The sequence below is a fragment of the Mustela erminea genome, chromosome 15 (genome assembly GCF_009829155.1).
Source record: "Mustela erminea isolate mMusErm1 chromosome 15, mMusErm1.Pri, whole genome shotgun sequence".
Taxonomy (NCBI): Eukaryota; Metazoa; Chordata; class Mammalia; order Carnivora; family Mustelidae; genus Mustela; species Mustela erminea.
In genome coordinates, this window is record NC_045628.1 from 13,148,812 (window position 1) to 13,167,928 (window position 19,117).

The following is a 19,117-nucleotide window of genomic DNA, read 5'->3' on the forward strand; positions in this document are numbered from 1 at the left end:
ATATCAATTATATCTAAATAATAAAGAAAGAAAAGAAAACACACACACAGTCCATCTAGACTTAGTAACCACCAAGCACTACCCTGATGTCATGCCCAGAGAGCACATGGACTCCAGTTTGCCTCTGCTGAATGTCTAGCATCTTCTCAGGGACATCCTCCGTGTCATGGTGTACATCTCGGAACCCAATGGGGCTAATTCCTGGGGACAGTTGTCTCTTCCCTCATCAGTCTTGCTGCCTCTCCTTCTGCTTCTTCTATTCCTGCACTTTCATCACACACATTTTCCCTGCACTGACAGATCTGAGGAGGGTCTTTCTGTGAAACAGCCTAACCCCTACATTCTGAAGCACCTCATGAGGGTCCTTTCTTCATGGCTCCCATTTTTTTTTTTTTTAAAGCTCCTTGCCATCCATTGGTAATATTGCTGTGCCTAAAACAAAAACCCTCATCTTCCTGTGATACTCTACATAGGATTATTTGAAACCCTGCCCTTTTGCCGAAGATCCAGAAATTTATCATACAAACATTGAGCATTGAAAAGAAGAAGTGGTGGGGATCACAAGACTAACCACAGAACAGCCCCCGCTATGTGGTTGATGGTAACATTTGGTACACCACACAATGTGTCCTGTATAGGAATCCACAGAAGCTCTCTGGAGATTAACTTAAGGATGTTTTGAATCCTATAGTTTTCTTTTCCTCTTGACTTTGCACCCTCAACATCAAGTATGAAGAGCTTAGCTTTTAGAAACATAGGAGCATCTGGCATTCATTGTGAATAATAACAGTACCCTTGTTTTTTTTCTAATTTTTTTTTATATTCCCTTTGCTTTTATTTCTTAGTCAATTTATTTGGTATGATTCCTGCAAGACTCCCCCCAAGAGATCGAAGGAGAGTGTATTACTTTTTAAAATGACGGTTCAATTCTCAGCATGAGTGTCTCTAGTTTTGCAAAATTTTTTTTTGGACAGTTTCATTACCTACTGTCCTCCCTCTGCCTTTTGGTACATACCTGGGTCATATCAGCTCCCGAAATGCAACACCACTGCAAAGTTATTTTAACTCAAGCATAATCGGGAATCAAAGTTGTCAGAAAAGCGCGTCATGTGGTGAATTCCAGAAGCAAGTGAAAATGACTTGGTTATTTACCACTAACACTGTTACTACCTATGCTATTTTTTTCATTTTCTGATAAGTACGTATTTTTAAGAAAAAATAATCCAGTGATGAATTTCTTCTGGAAGAAAAACTTCATAAGACAGTACATGAATCAGTCTGAATGTTGCTACACTCATCCTGTTTTTAACTGTTTTTGTTTTAAGGTGACCATGGAAACATGGAACAGCTAATAAATCCTGGATAATACTCAGGCTGCATTTGATTTTGCTGTCGTCTGGTACCTGCTCTTAATGTTGGGTGATCGCAGTACATAATTTACCGGATGGCAACAGTAGGTCCATGTCCTATAATTTTTTATTCAGATCTGTAACAGTGTCTCATATATAATAGATGCTTCACAGTTGTTGAATGAATGAGTGTGAGAATAAAGGAATGAGTAGCTGAGGAGGCTCAAGCTTCAATAGAAGCGTTGGCAAGACTGTTGAAGGGAAGGACGTTCCACTGTGGGCAACTCCGAATCCATATTAGAAAACACCTGTTCAAAAGAGCACCCAGCTTTCTCTTAATGTTGGAGGTGCTGGGACAGAGCTTTAGGCTTTCTGGCATTCCTGTGAACAGATATATTTAAAGCTGAATCCCTGGGGCACCTCGCTGGCTCAGTCAGTAGCTCATGTGACTCTTGACCTTGAAGTAGTGAGTTCAAGTCCCACAGTTCGGTGTAGAGATAACCTAAAAATAGAATCTTAAAGCAAACAAACAAAAAGGCTGAATCTATCGCCTAAATGTTTGCAGGCACCTGAATTTTACCTGATGGGCCAGCTGATCCCTCTCACTCACCAAGGACCAGAGGAGAGGATGCTGGAAATGAACCAATCTGCAGGGAAGGGAAACAACTCAATATTCAAGCTCCATGTCATAGATGCAGGACTGGCTGTATAGTTGAAAAGCCTATTGGGTAAGTGTTGAGACCCTTTCTCAAAAGTATATTAAGAACTGCGAGATTGTGGCAACACAGTAAATCAAACATGGAGTCCTTCTTAAGTGCAAGTCCCTTTAGGACGATGCAGAATGCAAGCCCATGAAACTAGCCTTGCATATGTGTTCTTAGACTCTTATTATTTCTGAACAAAGAAAATTGAACAGGTCTGGTACAAACGATTGTTATTTTATTGCAGGGTCGTTGAATAGAAATTTCTGCTATCTATCTATCCAGCCTAATACATAGTCATCTGTCAGATTCTCCCAAAATGGGTCTGTGATTAAAGGAGCGAGACTGATACAAAGCAAATGGTGAAGCAAAGTTTTATTTCGTGCCAAGCATCGAGAATCAAACCCACCATCAAACAGACCGGTCGGGGCTGCCTCTTACAGAGAGGGTGACCCCTCCCTGCCTCACAGACTAACTTTTATAGAGCAAAGGCCATGTGGTTGGGCCTGGCCACACACAGGTGGCCAATATGATTGCAACACACAGAGAAAACTGCACAGCCATGCTAGGTCACACACGGGTGGCCAGTTGAACTACAATTTACCCCGTAGTAGCTATTTGAACTAGCCTATCACCTTGGTCAGAATTGGCACCCAAAACGCACCCAAAAGGCGGGGCCCACACTCCTTGGTAGCTAGGGAGACTGTATGCATACTCCACTGATTGGATGTCTCCACCTGGCCGGACTCATCCGCGCATCCGGGCTCTGTTATCTCTACCTGACCTGACCCACCCTTGTATTTGGGCTTTGATACCTGGGACTGCTTTCCCAGACTCGCTTTTAAGTAGGTTCCCGGGGCGAGGGGGGAGGGCAGGGTCAGTTTAAGTTTTACCGCATAAACAACACAATCACTGTTTAACCCAGAATGGGGCCGCTCTGGCTAAATAGGCCCTTACACATGGACTACCTACCACTATTGAGCACTTAAACTGTGGCCAATGTGACTTGAAATTCAAGTAGGTCTACTTGTACTTTAAAAACTTGTACTTTAACTTTATTTAATTTTAATTAACATAAATTTAAACAGCTACATGCAGATATGACAAATGGCTGCCATACTGGCCACAGAAGTTTAATGAATCAACCAACCTCTACACATAAAGAAAATAGTTCCATATAGAAAGAATTTGTAACACTTTGCAAAAATGAGAAACAAACAAAGCCATTTATATGAACTGTTTTGAGCAATGACAGCAGCTAACTTCGCGTGATATCCCAGTGGATGGTGGCAACATAGCTTCTAAACTTCTAAGCAGAACAAGAAATTTCTGTAAGATCCAGAACTGTGAAATTTGGAGCAGATCCCTGCCTCCAATATTTCCCAAGGAGAGAGTTTCCATGGCAACGGAGGATCCATCCAAATGTAATTAAAAGTGAGTGACTAGGGGAACTATACTGTTCAGTTCTAGTACATTTTACCTTTAATTATATTTTTCTAAGCCACTGATGTGCTAAAATGTCAGACAGTATTTGTTCAGAACTGAGGCTGATAAGTCATTGTAGGAAGACAGAAAAGAGGACACAGTCATCTTGGAGAAGCAATAGGAATTCTGCAGATACAATAAAACAAAAAGAAAAGACGTATTCTTTTGCTGCTCGTTGGAATTCCTTCAAGGAGTGGTGAGAAGGCTGGCCACTATGTTAGGGTTTAGCACTTCTTAGTATGACATTTCCCCATTGAGGGATCCTACCAGTCCTTATACTCCAAAGACCCTCCTCCCTCGAGTCCTAGGAAGCATCTACCCTCCTTCCCCAGGCAGGTTCCAGCATCCCAGCCAATCCTGCCCATGGGCTATGGGTTTCTTTCCGCCCTTCCCTCCTCCCCTCAAGGCCATGGCCATGGCAGCTTCGGGAGACCACGACAGAGGAGTCCCGACAGGCACTAGGACAAATATTAATTACCGGTCCTGGTTTAAAGTTAATGACGAGAAATCTCTTGTTGCACATGATTATTTGTGGCAACAATGAAAAACGGTTTGTCATTTAACACTATTATACAACAAAATACTACTTGTATGAGTGAATGAAAGAAGTGTAGAAAATTTTTAGTTTGTTTTGTTTTAGTTGTAAATCACATGTCCCTGAGTGATGAATGAAAACACCCAGAGCTGCTAAAATGAACTCATTTATTACGAAAAAGCAACCAGAGCAACCACCGGACCAAAATCATTCTCAAGAGGGAATATCTGTTCAAGACTTAAATAGCAATCGTCTGGATTTAGGAGGTAGGGCAAAGCCAGCTGCATGGGTCTGGGAGAGATTCAGGTGGTGATTGTAGGAAGGACTTTAGAGTTTGAAGCCTACGGCCAAGAAAGAATTCTTGAAGTGTCTTTGGTGCAAAAATGTGATTTTATTAAAGCACAGGGACAGGACCTGTGGACAGAAAAGAACTGCCCTGGAGTGGCCCATTATATTCTTTCAAGTTGGGAGGGGATAGGGATAATGTGAGCCTCCCAGGTGTTCCAGAAACAAGGTTTCCAGGATCCAGAAGGGGCTAGCTATTTTTAGGAAAGGTTATCACTGCTTAGTAGAAACCCAGTCATGAGATCCTTTCAGATGTATATCGGTGGGGCATATGCCTTGGGGGTGATTGCCAACGTGTATCTTGGGGGATTTAGAGATAAAGGAAGTTTCCAAAGGAATTTCTATATGTTAAGTAGACACTGGATCCTGAGGGAAGGGGAGACCCTCAGGCTAGGATTGCCTGTTGCCCTTAGCAAGTGTCAACATTGAGGCAGTTGTGTCCCCCGGAGGAATGTCACTCTGCCTGTTTCAAAGACTTGTCAGTGGGCTGTAGGTAGTAAAGACATTTAATAATTTTTCTTCTGCCTTTGTTTCCCACATCAGTGGCAAAGGAGACAAAAGCGTGGTGGGGAGGGAAGTAGGGAAGGGGGAGGGGAGAGAAAAGGGGGAGGGAGGGAGGATAATGAAATTTGGAATTGGTTTATGGGGACAGTTGATGATCTATCTTAAATGTTTTACTGGGGTTCACAGGGTATAAACTCTGTAAATCGTATATGCCCTCTCTTTTGCCACTGGGCAGTAGTACCCTGGGACATATTTCGTTTGTACTGTTCAGCCATAAGGGTGGCAAAAGTTGGACAATTTGAGCAGGGAATGTTACAGGAGCATCACTTACGTTAAAGGAAAAGCCCTGACTTAATTCACTGATTCTCAGCAGGAAGCGGGTGGAAGGGAAGAAGGTTTCTGAATTTCCAGACCAGGGGATAGACCAGCTTCTTCCTACACATATCCACACAGACCTTCTGCTGCATTCCTTAGGGGTGGAGCTCTACATTCCTTCCTTTTTTTTTTTTTTTTTTTTTGCCCAGACTTCCTGTATGGAATACATTTTTTTAAAATATTTTATTTATTTATTTGACAGAGAGAGACAGAATCATAAGTAGCAGAGACGCAGAGAGAAGCAGGCTCCCTGCTGAGCAGAGAGCCCAATGCGGGGCTCGATCCCAGGACCCTGAAATTATGACCAGCGCCGAAGGCAGACGCTCAACAGACTGAGCCACCCAGGTGCCCCTGGAATACATTGTTGCTAATGAGATCACATTGTACCGGTGAAGAACAAGGAGACAGGGAAAATGTTGAGGCACTGTTTCCATTCTTTTCTTCTTAAAGATGTCTCTCTAGTCTTCTTAAATGTAGCATCTCGTTCTCACTCTACTATTTTTGTCTTTTGAGACGAATGTTTCTGAAGCCTCCAGACCTGTTCTTGTGGAATGTCTCACAATGTGGATTTGCCTGATTACTTTCCCATGAGTAGGTTCAGGATGTTTGTGGCAAGAACTCCATACAGGTGAAACAGGGTGTTTCCTGTTGCCTCACAGTAGGGGCCCACGATGGGTTTCACCCCACTGTGGGGGGTGGTAAGTTTGATCGCTTGGTTCAGTTCCTGTCAGCTTGTATTTCCACTGAAAAGTGAATTCTTTCCCTTAACAATTAATAAGTATTTTGTGGAATGAAACACTGAGACCATTTGAAAGGCCCATTTCCCTATAACCTTTCTACCCAATGGTCTTAGCATTTTGGATCCTTGCCTGTTTCCACTTTTATCTGAAAAATTGCAAAATGATGACTTCTTGATTCTATCAGTCTTTCTATATTTATTAATTAGATCCTCCTATTTAAAAAATGTCAACTCCCCCTTATTTTTAGTGATATTTTAATATGTCACTATGGATTCTTAGATTTGGGTTTTTTTTTTTACTTCTTTTTTGTTGACCATCATACCCTTTCTCTTAGATATATTTACTAATCTAGTGACCTGTGAAACACTAGTCCTGTGAAATGTTCTGAGAAAAAAAAATTCTATGATCAAATAATTTAGGGACAGAATGAATCTAACATCTCTCTTTAAGTTATATAATATACATTAGGAAATTAAAGACTCCAAGGAGTTCTGTAGTAGAAAACCTGCTTCACTTTGTTTAACTGGGTATTTCTCAAACTTATTTGATCATGAAATTCTTTTTCTATCTAACACAGACTTAGTAACACAAACTTGGTAAAATACATTTGGGGATACAATGGCCAAGAGCCAAACCTGCCAATTAAATATTTCAATACTTCATCAATAATATGAAAAAAAAGACTAAGTAATGATGGTAGCTCCATCTTTACTCGTTCAACAAACTCTGTATGATTAAAGTAATTATTCTAGGGGCACCTAGGGATGGTGATCAACTCTTGATTTCAGCTCAGGTCCTGATCTCAGGATGGTGAGTTCAAGCCCCATGTTGGTCTCTGCGCTGGGTGTGGAGCCTACTTAAAAAAAAAGAAAAGTAATTATTCTACGGTGATTCTACACATAAGGTCAACTCAGCACACCAATGAGGAAACAGGTCAAAACAACCCTGAAGTAAAGAAAGATGTCTTTTAAAGAATAAACATAGCTATACAAGAAAAGATTGGTACATTGCCTTCATTCAAATTAAGGACTTCTGTCGAGAGACTCTAATAAGAATGTGAAAAGGCAAACTTCAGATGAGGATGGTATATCTGCAGATACATATCCAAGAAATATAAAGAGCTACAAATATACAAGGAAAAGACAAACAGCACATTTAAACAATGGGCAAAGACCTAAACACATACTTCACAAAAAAAGATAACCAATGGCCAATAAGCATATGAGAATTATTGGCTTTCGAGAAAAGCAAAGTAAAAGCCACAATGACATACCGCTACACACCCACCAGAATGACTCAAATGAAAAACACTGACAGCACTAGGTATGTGTGTGGGTGTGTGGAGTTGGTAGATGCTGTGAGGCACCGCCTGGATTTCCTTCAATAAGGCGATTGTTGCCCCAGTTGCTGACGGTGCTAAAGGCCTCCATCTCCCAGTCCTTCAGAGACCATCTAGGCTGCATCTCATCCAAGGTCACTGTGTCTGGTGGATGGAGGGCATAAAGGATTAGCCAACTTGACCTAAGCTGGGACAATTCTAATTCCCCACCCTTCTCCCAGGTTGTTGTTAACCCTGCATGGCAGCTCAGCCTCTCCTTTTTGTCCAATCCTATTTTCTCCTGTAGAAGTGAGAGATCCCAAGGGCACTTCCTAATAAAGATTCCACACCCGAGCTCTGTCACATATCTTGCATCCCAACAAACCTATCCTGTGACATGAGCAACTGAAGTTGTCACCCATTGCTTGTTAACGTGTAAATTGGTACAACCACTTGAGAAAACTGTCTACCCAAGCTAATTTACAAGCCTACCTGGGATCCAGGAGTTCCATTCCTAGGTATTTACCTGGGAGAAATAAGCACTTTGCCTCCCCACCAAAGGTTAAGGGTAAGAATGCTCATAGCAGTTTTACTCATTGCAGATCCAAACTAGGAAAAACCCAAAGGTCCGTTAACTGCAGATTTTATCAATAAAGTGTGTTCATAAACAAGAAAACTATACAATGATAAGATATAACAGACTACTGCTCCATGAACACCAAGACTTACTCTCACAGACATAATGTTGAGCAAAAGAACCTAGACACAGAAGAGTACATTCTATATGATTTAATTTGTATGAAGTTCAAGAAGGCAAAGGTAGCCTTCTTGAAACTGAGGTGAAAGAAGTCAGAACAGTAGTTACCTCTGGGCTGTAGGTATTGACTGAGAGGAACACGAAGGAGCCCTCAGGAGGGAAAGAAATGTTCTATATCTTGACGTGGTTGGTGGTAACACAGGTAAAATTCCATTGAGGTATAAGGACAAGTTTGGGTCATTTTACTATAGGTGTGTTATGGGTCAGTTAAAAAACAAACACACCTCACACTGTAAATTCTTTATTAGCCCATTGCAGAAACTGTTTTGTAGACTATTTGGTTTGGGTAAGGTCCCATGGTGACCAGTGATATTGTCATCTCCTGGGATTAGGGGGGGTGAGAGCAGGGCTGGTAATGAAGTAGTAGAACTGATTTGTGCATTGATTAAGTCCTCTGCAGCAGAAAAAATAAACTTGGGTGCTTCTGGTCTGGGGAGAAGAGAAGGACCCTCCAGGTCTAATAGTCCTAATTAGAACAGTTCCTCCCACTCAAGTATCTACCACCAGATCTTATCAGCTGCTTCTTAATTACCAAGGCTCTCTGACAGAGAGTCTCTGTAGGAAGGAAAATAATCTTATTTCATGGGCCTGTTAGGAAAGTGCATAAACCAAACCAGTTAATCCGCAACCGGGTGAATGCAATGAATTGACAGTTAGACTTAACCTGCTTTGTTATTGACAATTACGAACCAAGTCTACAAAGAAAAAAAAATCAGATATTGACAATTCTTAAAATTTAATTTTATTATTTTGTCTATCAGTCTTGAGTAAGAGAGGTTAAAGGTAACAAGTTAAAACTCAACCCTCCCATCCCCTTACTGCAAATAGCAGAATAGCTTCTAAAGTCCACCAATGGAAGAATACTCTGTTGAAATGCTAGTTTATCATTTAATGAAGACCAGTCAATTTCCTTTGAAAACTGTACTGGTATGGTACATGTGGGAATTGTATTTGGGAATTGATCTGGGAAAACAAGTTGACAAATATCCCGATGGGTATTTGGGAAATTATTTTACTTTAATCAGAAAACTAAATTTAACTTATGTCTATGTAATATTACATACTTATACATAATTAGTTCCTGTCCTTCTAGTTAGCATTATGGTTGATAAGGGCTTCCTATATGTCTGTGGTGGAATGGAAGTTTTTCCTAGATATAGCAGTATACATGATAGTAGGGGAGGAGTTGAAATCAAGATAAATGCGGAAAAAAAGAGCACACATTAAAATTCTTAGGATTATGGGTCATAATTTTCTAAGTAGGGTGATAATATGGAATAAAATTCATAATAATATGTAGTAGGCAGCCTTCTAAGGGGGCACCCAATGATCCTTGCCTCCTGATATTCACACCTGTGTTAGTTGTAGGTCTCCAAAGAAACAGACCAATAGGATGTATATAGGTAGATATGTGTGTATGTATGTATCTATCACCTACTTATATAGAAACTTATTACATGGAATTGACTCATGAGATTATGAAGATGGGCAAGTCCCACCCAAGACCTGCATTTGAGTCAGCAAGCTGGAGACCAAGCAGAGCCAGTCTGAATCTGAAGGTCTGAGAACCAAGACAACCAACGGTATGATTCCAGTCTGAAGGCTGGCAGACCCACGGCCTAGGAAGAGACAATGTTTCAGTTTGAGTCTGAATGTAGAAAAAGCCGATATCCTAGCTCAAAGCCTCTTAGGCAGGAAGAATTCACTTTTTTTTGGAGGAAGGTCAGCTTTTTTTGTACTGTTCAGGCCTTCAGTGTCTTGGAAGAAGTCCACACCCATTAGGGAGGGCAATCTTGATATATTCAGTCTACCAGTTTAAATGTTAATCTCATCCAAAGATGCCCTTCCAGAAACACCCAGAATGTTTGGCCAAGTATCTGGGCACCCCATGGCCCAGTCACAGTGACACATAAAATTAACCTCCCTGAGAATCTTGTCTGATTTCTTTCTCTTGAGTGTGCGCTGAACATAGACTCGATTTGAACTAAGCAAATAGGGCAAACGTGGCGAGGTATACCTTCCGAGATAACACACAAGACAGTGATTCTCTTTTGTTCATACGCCTCTCTTGCTCTTACCTCCCGACTAGGATGAAGCCAGCTGCCATGTTGTGAGCTCTCAGTGGTGAGGCCCATATGGGCAGCCTCTGGCTGATGGCCAACGAGGACGTAAGGGCCTCAGCCGTAGAGAAACTGAATCCTGCCAACAACCACTGAGAGATTGTAGAGGTTGATCACCTTGAGTGAAGCCTCCAGATGCCTGAATGCCCAGCCCACAGCTTGACTCCCGGCTTGCGAGTGACCAGAGCCATGCCTAGACTCCCGCCTTATGGAAATTGCAAGATGACAAATGTTTGTTGTTTTAAGCTGCTAAGTTTTGGGGTCATTTGTTACACAGCTATAGATAACTGATAGATTATAAATGAACTGAAACATAGTGAATAATGAAGCAAATGAAATAAATTGAGGGAAAACATATTTAAACTGTACTTACAATAAAGGGGTTACTGGGCTCTAGTGGAGAAAAAACTGCCCCCTAACTCATGCTGGTTTTCACTTCCGTCTCTGTTCCATGCCCAAAAGGAGGATGGCTGCCGGAGGACGTCAGATCAAGCCCCCTTTAGCCATGATGGCACCTCCAGGATAAAGGCCAGGGTCTCCCCGCTCTTCCTTGTTCTCCCTTTTTGAAGTGGGAGGAGTCTGGAGGCAGTTCCCCCAGGGTGTCCTCCTCCTGTCTGCTGCCTCCCCTTCCCCCAGTCAGACCCTTGGGGGGTGGGGGGGATGGGCCAGGGGAGCACCGTGCTAGGTTGTGGACCAAACTTGCTTTTCCTCTTTCGGTTCTTCTTACTAGCAGAGGTGTTCTCACCAATGCATTGTGCAGGCAAGAGTCAGGATGTGGATTTGGGCTTCAAGATAGATGCTGACAGAGGCCTTTGGTCTGCTTCTCCTTCTGGGCTCCTCTAGCAGACCTAGGTCTGTTGGCATCCAGGCAGCATACCAGAGCTCAGCACTGCAGCTTTATAAGGAAAGCTCGAGGAAGTAATTGTTGTTCCCTCCCCCTGGTGTTTTACGGTGTGTGTGTGTGCACGCATATGTGTGTGAGTTTGTGTGCCTGTGTCGCAGTTTGAGTGTGGTTTCACACAAACTTACACCTCCCCCCAGGGATGATGTGGTGTGGATTGAGGATGGAATTCAAGGATTCCTGGATATTTTGGACAATATTCTTTCAATGACACCCCTAACTCGCCATTTCCTGACATGGGCCAAGGTCAAGGACACTGGCGAGTCAGCATTTTTCAACGTAGTATCTGAACTACAGCTCCCTCTGCCCCTTTCTGTTTTGCTGGTGTCCCAAACTAGCACAGTGCTCCCAAGGCCCACCTTCCTGGAGCCAGCCCCTTGCAGATCCTGTTGGAAGCCTAAGCATTTCCTTGGGAAGTAGACACGCCATAAGAGCAGAGCCCCAGAGCCCTGCCTACCGCCATCCACCCTCATCCATCGACTCCTCAAAGTTCCCAGGATGGATTAGTTCAGGCTGGTCGCACAGGCTTTGGGAAGAAAGAACGGAGCCAGCTACGGCCTCTGCGGGCTGTGCCCAGGACTTTGGTGTGGCCCAGGTTATTGGAGTTCTGGTATTTATAAGTAGGGAAATAAATTATTTCTTGCCAGGGAACTCATCTGTATCTGCCTTGATGGAAAGGGAAAGGCCAGTAGATGAGACTGGTACTATAGACTGAATGTCCGTGTTTCTGCAAAATTTGTTAGTTTAAACAGAATCCCCAAGGAGATGATATGAGGTGGGGAGGCCTTTTGAAGGGGATGAGGGCGTACGGGTGGAGCCCTCACGAATGGGATTGGTGCCCTTAGAGACCTCAGAGACCTGCCTTCCCCCTTCCACTATGTGAGGCCACAGTGAGAAGTCAGCAGTCAGCTGGAAGCGGGTCCTCACCAGACATCAGACCTGCCAATCTTGATCTTGGATTCCCCAGCTGCCCGAACTGGAAGGAATAAACGTTGGTTGTAGCAGTTACCCAGTTTATGACATTTTGTTGGAGCAGCCTGAATGGGGTAGGGCAATTGAGATGTCTTGGATGTCAGGGATTAGATGTCTCGTCTGTCTATGTATCACTGCACCGCATCTGATGTAAGAGTTACCCCTGATGAACAACGGCTGAGTGAACTGAGGCGCCTGGGTGGCCCAGTGGGTTAAGTGTCTGCCTTTGGCTCAGGGCATGATCCCGGGGTCCTGGGATCGAGCCCTGCATTGGGCTCCCTGCTCAGCGGGGAGTCTGCTTCTCCCTCTCCCTCTGCCCCTGCTTATTCTCTCTTGCAAATGAATAAAATCTTAAAAGAAAAAAAAATAGCTGAATGAACCTGAAATCAGTGGACACCATTCAAGAGTAAGAATGAACAGCGGGAAAAAAATGATCTAAAGTTAGAACTTGGGTCTGCACCTCAACCCTGCCACTTTATCAGTGTAACTCTGGGTGATTCATTCTTAGTACTTAGCGCGTTTCTCAAAGTGACATGGAGTCATTTATCCCTCTACCTGTGTGTGTGTGTCTCCACATGTACGTATGCCCAGAAAGACATTTACACCAAATGTCAATGTGGTTGTTTTAGAGATTTAGAAATTGAGTGGCTTTTCCCCTCTTTGTATTTTTTTAATTATATGTTTTTTTTAAATATCTGGTTTTTATTTTTATTTTTTTAATTTTTAAAAATACTCTAAGATTTATTTATTTATTTGACAGAGATCACAAGTGGGCAGAGAGGCAGGTGGGTGTGGGGGGGGAATCAGGCTCCCCGCTGAGCAAAAAGCCAGATTCGGGGCTCCGTCCCAGGACTCTGAGATCATAACCCGAGCTGAAGGCAGAGGCTTCACTGAGCCACCCAGGCGCCCCTGAAATATCTGGTTTTTAAAGATAAAAATGTAAACCATACCCTAAATACTGTCCATGTAAACATGTAATCATATGCTAAAACAATGAAATCTTTCATATTTCTGAGCCTTTGAAATGGGTATTTGCAAAAAAAATTCCCATAAACCAAACCAAGTAATCATTCCTTCAGTTTCTCTAATTCGTGTGTTAACTAAATAGATCTTTGTATTTGCTCTTTTAAGCACATAATCTTCTACCTTTTTCTTTACTAATAAGTCTTGGAGGAATCTGTAGAAGGTAATCTGGAGACCACTGTTCTAAGAAAACATTGAAAAAATATATATATCACCTTACCTGGAGAAGCAGCAAATCTTTCGAAAACCTATTATTTCATAAAAACAAAACAAAACAGGAGAAAAGTTAATATTACAAAATGTGAAACCAGTTTACCTAACAAATGAGGTGTCTCTATGTCTCATTAATTTTTTTTTTCTTTTGAGAGAGATAGAGTGCACATGCGGCAAACACAACTTGGGGGGCTGGTGAGTGGGAGGAAAGGGCAGAAAGAGAGTGGGGGAGAATCTTAAGCATGTTCCACACCGAGGATGGAGTCTGACATGGGGCTTATCTCACAACCCTAAGATCATAATCTGAGCTGAAATCAAGTCAGATGCTTAACCGACTGAGCCACCCAGGTATTCCCGTTTTATTAGCATTTACATGTAAAATTAGGGGAAAAGCTAGCAGTTTTTTTACGGAGTCTGTGACCATTTCTCTGCTTTACAAGTCCTGGGGGGGGTCAGAGGGGTTCCAAACTGGGTAGCGCTTTAATTCTCCAGCTACCTATAGTTCCATTCACGGACCTCTAACAATCAATAAAGTGCCACTTGCTCCCAAGTACTTGCTTAAAATACTGCTTTGCAGCCATAAAGAAATTCTCCCAGTTGAAATTAGAATGCAATAGGTTTAAATACTTTACAAATGCTTCAAATGAGATTATGAAGCGAACTGGCATATATTTATCATACCAAAGCATAGGCACATTTTCCTTTAAATATTTGAGATTCTGTCTACAGTGCCCCTGTTATATTCATTCAAATTATTCTGATAGTCTAAAACAATGAAGCCTCTAAACTGGTGGAATGTTGCCAGCGGATTTCAACAGAGTTTGAAGGCGACCTAACCAAAAGGCATAGTTTAAATTGGCTTAGGGAATGAATGGGCTCCTTATCAGAGCAGCTGAAGGCTGTCCATAATTAACAGCATCTGCCAACATTCACAGGGCCCCATATAGAACAGACAGGCCCTCCAGCCCCGCAGGCAGCAACCTCCAGCTTCTGGCACCTTAAGATCCACCCGACCTCAACAAAAAGACAGTCCAGACCCATCACTGGACTGATACATTCTAGTGATACTAGCAGGACCACAGGGCCACGGCTAATTAATGTTAATTATCTAGAACAATTCTGTTCACATTAGCACGGAGGCTTCAAATTAGCCAACTATCATAAAAAATATAAAACACTGGTTATGGAGAGAAGGTTATATTAGTAATTTCTGATTTTAAAGTTTCTCTTGTGTTATTTTTAAGGGGCATGAACACGATCGGTTAACCTCCCTTTTTATCTGTTGCATTCTTGATTTAATTCAGCGTGAATACTTCTGTATCAAGAGTATTAAATTTGTTCTATGGCCATTTTGGATTGTTTCCTTACATTTTGAACACATTTCCCTCACGAACATGTACAAAACCAAGCCAAATCACACAAGTCCAAAGGAAGTTTCATTAAATAAATTTATTTGTTAAAATAATTTAACTCCAAATACAACTGTTGAATTTGCATTGAGTTATAACTACAATTCATGTTTTAATCGAAATGTCAAGGTTTAACAACTGACATTGTTACAAAACAATAAACTGTTGTTCAATTTTAAATGGTCAGTTGTATTAGAGCTCAGCAATTAACTGTGAACTATATCTCTGGGAAACCCCAAATCAATAATGATAAGTCTGTCTCCAAAACCCACTGCAGTCATTCTTGAAACCCTGATCAAGATTTAATAGATGCACAATGACACGTTAATTTAAAAAGGAAGAAAGAAAGAAAGAAAAAGACCCCCACAGTCTTTAACATTTGATTGGCAAAGGAGACAAGTAAAGCTTAACAGTGCGAACACAAGACTAGTGAGAACAACTAAAAAACAGAACAAACCGACAAGAAAACCAACAGCAACAAACAATATGCACTTTTCACATTCAGACATACGCTGACAACATTCCCACTGGAAAACTCCTGAAAACAAACGGCAGACATCCTTAGGCAACATTTCCTTATAAAGAAAAGCAAGTATCAGTAGTTTTACCACAGAAAAGTGATGGCAACTCCTAAATGCTTAGTCAAAAGTTCAGTTCTAACTCTACAAACCAAAGGAGAAAATCATCGAAGCACCTTTCAATAGTTTAAGATTTTATGTAATGCTTTTGATCAATGCTGGCTTGTTTGGTGTAAATGGAACGAAAGGAAAAGGCATCAGTTACCATCACTATCACAGCTTAAAAACACCCCCCCACCCAAAAAAAAAAAGATGCATCATAAAAGAAAAAAAAAACCTTCTAAAAAACGCTGCCTTTGTCGGAAGTGAAACAAGACAAAATGAAAACAGAAGAAAAGCTTATCACAAACAGCTAAAGAAAAAGTGGGTCTTTGGATCAAACCATAACATTTTTTAAGGCATGTTAGAAAACGTTCACGTAACTAGTTGCTCGTCTGATCAGGGCATAAAACCAACAGCGACACAAGGTCACCGACTTTTCTCTGTAGCCACTGTGACGTCATGTCACTTGACCCTCCTGTTCTTCAGCTTGTTAGTAACATCTCCACAAACACATTCCTTCAAACCCAGTTATATTCCTACCCGATGAAACACCAACAGGAAGAGCACAAGAGGGTTCCCATGTTTCTGGGGATCTTTGAGGCTCTGTCACTAAGCGCGGAGGGCTGTGTAGAAACACTGATCAGGCAGCCAGACTGGTTCTTTGCAACGTCTATACAGTAAAAGCCCGCCTTCTTGTCTGACACAAACACTTCCGAACGAAAATCCGAAGGGTTAGATAATCTTTTCCACTTTAAGTTTTTGACATTCTTTTCGTATCAACTTCTTTTTCTTGTCTGCATAGCAATCCGTAATGTAAAACTGTAGTCCTTTAGATGTTTTTAATACTTAATCTTAGTTGTCATAAATTGCTGTTAAATATGGAATTCTAAAAAAAAAAAAATCATTCTGAGAAGTTAGAGGCTTCAAATCTCAGCCGATTCACTAGCAAATATTTCTATTTCTGTGGACAAATCATACTTCTTGAATCTCGGATTTCTCTAAATGTTTTGAGTTGAATCAACTGTGACATACAGAGCTTGGTTCCAAGAAAACAGGTTGGAACTTTCTGTCCTGTAAACGAGGTGCTCCCCCGTTGGGGGTTGTAAGAAAACACTACACTGAAGAATGCAAATATTCACAATTCAAAGCATCTTTCACGATCACGGCCTGGTTGTATCCACGAATCTGTTTTCTCATCTGTGAAAAGTACTATCTACCTTTCTGTTATCTTCTAAACTCAATGCCAGTTTACCAAACACTTGGGGGCCAGCAATGATTTCCATAATGTGTAAAAAACAAAAACAAAACAAAACAAAAAAACCCTACACAAATAATTTAAAAGGAAAAAAAAATGCTTGTGATACACTATATCCTGCAGTACGGAGTCTGAGTATAGGCAATTATCTCTGACTTGTGCCAAATTCTTAGGAACAATAAACACACATGCACACACAAACACACACTCTTCGCTCAGGTACACACATAAGACCAGAGGTTACTTGCACAAGTGTGTGAAGCCAACAGAACGTGAGGCAAGTACGGGGATCGCAGGCTCAGTGACAGTGCAGTTCCGAAGGCCAAATTTCTCTCCAGAGGATTAAGCTCAAGGTACGCTCTTCAGCATTTACAACTCTGAAATTGGTTGAAAACCCTTCTATGCTTGATTGTAAAAACTTAGGAATAGGTTTTTCCTATGCCATTAGTCATGCAAATGATAACTACTTCAGGGCTATGAAAACCAAAAGTGCCAGAGCTCGGAGCACCTTTTCAAAACAAAATACTTACTCTAGCTTTATTGGCCACTTCAGTAATCAGGGCAAAATTGTTATAAGAAAATCTTTATATAATTCCCCAGAAAAATTAAAGATAAAAGGTTTTTTTATGGGATTTTTTTTTTTTTTTGGTCCCTTGCCTTCCACCCTATAATTTACGTTCTACTTTTAAACCCAAATTATTTCCCATGGTTATTCAATTTTTCGGTGCCTGCAGTAAAGCTCTGCTACAGGAAACTTGATTTTGAAAGCAGGTTAGCCAAGAATCACACCACAACCATAGCCCTTAAAGGCAAGAAGGAGTTTGCTGCTTTGACGAATGTAAAAATGCAAGATATTTGTACTGTCCTGTGAGGTTTCCGCAAATGGGAACGTGTGGATGCAACATGGCTTCATTTTCCTTACGCGATGGTACTAGTTCATCGACCAGAACACATCTTGCGAGTAAGGCTAGGCAATCTTCCCGTGACAGTTGCTTCCTTCTTGTTCAGTAAAGTGATTAAGACCACCCCTGCTTCAGGAACAGAGGGTGGGCTCGGGGTTTTAATGGGGATCAAACCCTCTTGAGAGCCTCCATCTTCTGCGGCCAAGCAGGTGGTTTTTACACATTCTAAAGCCAGACTCTGTTCTTCTACACGACCTGTTCTGACTTCTGCTCTGTCAAGGACTGATGCGCGGGTTAGTTCTGCGTCACAAATTAGGATAACATCTACAATTAAGCATCAATTTTGAGAAACGGGAGTATGTCAGCTGAGGGAAGATTCACTCCCTGTAATGCTGTCGGCAGGCCAGCTGTTGTTAACTTACTTGACGGGATACATTGGTTAGAAGCACTATCTCCAGTCCTGAAATTCAGTACTCTCCTAGGAAAATATTTCTCCTTTACTTAATTTTTTTTTTTTAAGAAGACAAAATATTTTAACTGTAAGCGGTCATAGGGATTCTTACGGTTTCTCTCTCATGGTTACTTTTAATTTATACAATAGTTGCTTCTGTCAACCCAGCGACAATGCCATCACGGCTTCTGGAGGCAATCACCCTGTAGATCGATCGGCTATGCCTTAAAGTTGCAGGTGCACACAGGAGACGGAGGACCGTGGTGAAGACCGGAGTTCCTGAACCCAAATGTTACTCAGAGATATCAACTGACAACCACTGCTCGATGCTGAATGGGGGGGGCTGTTTCACTGTGGATTCACACCACACATCCTGCGTGCTCCGCAGTCAGGCAGACGAGGTGTGTGTCACCTGTGGTGGCAATGTCACCTGTGTGTCCTGTCCAGGACAGCCGTGTTCGAATGCTATTGTATGTTACATGCAGAACAGCACGGGTCGTCTTTGTCGGGCTGTGCCGCATAGTTCATCTGCCTCACGATTTCTGCGAAGAGTTCATCGACCATTGTTTTGCTCTTGGCGGAAGTCTCCATAAAGGGGCAGCCCCACTCTTCCGCGAGGGCTCTGCCTTCATTAGATGACACTTCTCTCTCACTTTCCAGGTCCACCTTGTTCCCCACTAAGATGACTGGCACTTTCTCATACCTGCAAGACAGTAAACGACACACATGAAGTGCGGAAGTCAGCAGGAAGTTCAGCGGCCAAACCACATTTTCTCTTTTTTCGTTCTATTCTACTACACATTATTCCCTTTCATTGAGTGAAAAATTTTTTGCTTCACTTGGCTTGACATCTACCTGAGGGCATTCAGCAGCAGAAGTGGATCATAAATGGGTTTTCTGAAAATGAGGTTAATTCATCAATTATACATCTTTTAAAATCAATTTACCTTTCCAGATATATTTGGAAAATCATTCTCAGAATCTCAGAGTAAGTCCTGTTAGGTGGATTAATTTTAATTTTTTTCATTCTAAGAGAAGCTTACTCAAAATTCAGTTGATGAGGTAATAGCTCTACTGAGTAA

General features: G+C 41.8%; 1 protein-coding gene and 1 long non-coding RNA gene across 3 annotated transcripts in view; one reads left to right on the plus strand and one right to left on the minus strand.

The window, feature by feature from the left end:
- The first annotated feature begins 1,330 nt into the window (after nucleotides 1-1,330).
- Nucleotides 1,331-10,714, plus strand: LOC116574423. Of its 2 annotated transcripts, none has more exons than XR_004279285.1 (3): nucleotides 1,331-1,453; nucleotides 1,915-2,077; nucleotides 10,259-10,714. It is a non-coding gene; the product is annotated as an uncharacterized LOC116574423 (long non-coding RNA). The 2 variants fall into 2 exon arrangements; XR_004279286.1 differs by lacking the exon at nucleotides 10,259-10,714 and adding an exon at nucleotides 2,298-2,384.
- A 4,114-nt stretch (nucleotides 10,715-14,828) lies between these two features.
- Nucleotides 14,829-19,117, minus strand: part of RAP2A (RAP2A, member of RAS oncogene family) — a 35,795-nt gene continuing 31,506 nt past the window's right edge. The window contains exon 2 of the mRNA XM_032314727.1: nucleotides 14,829-18,738. Coding sequence (XP_032170618.1) covers nucleotides 18,501-18,738 — 238 coding nt within the window. The 3' untranslated portion in view covers nucleotides 14,829-18,500. The remainder of the gene's footprint in view (nucleotides 18,739-19,117) is intronic.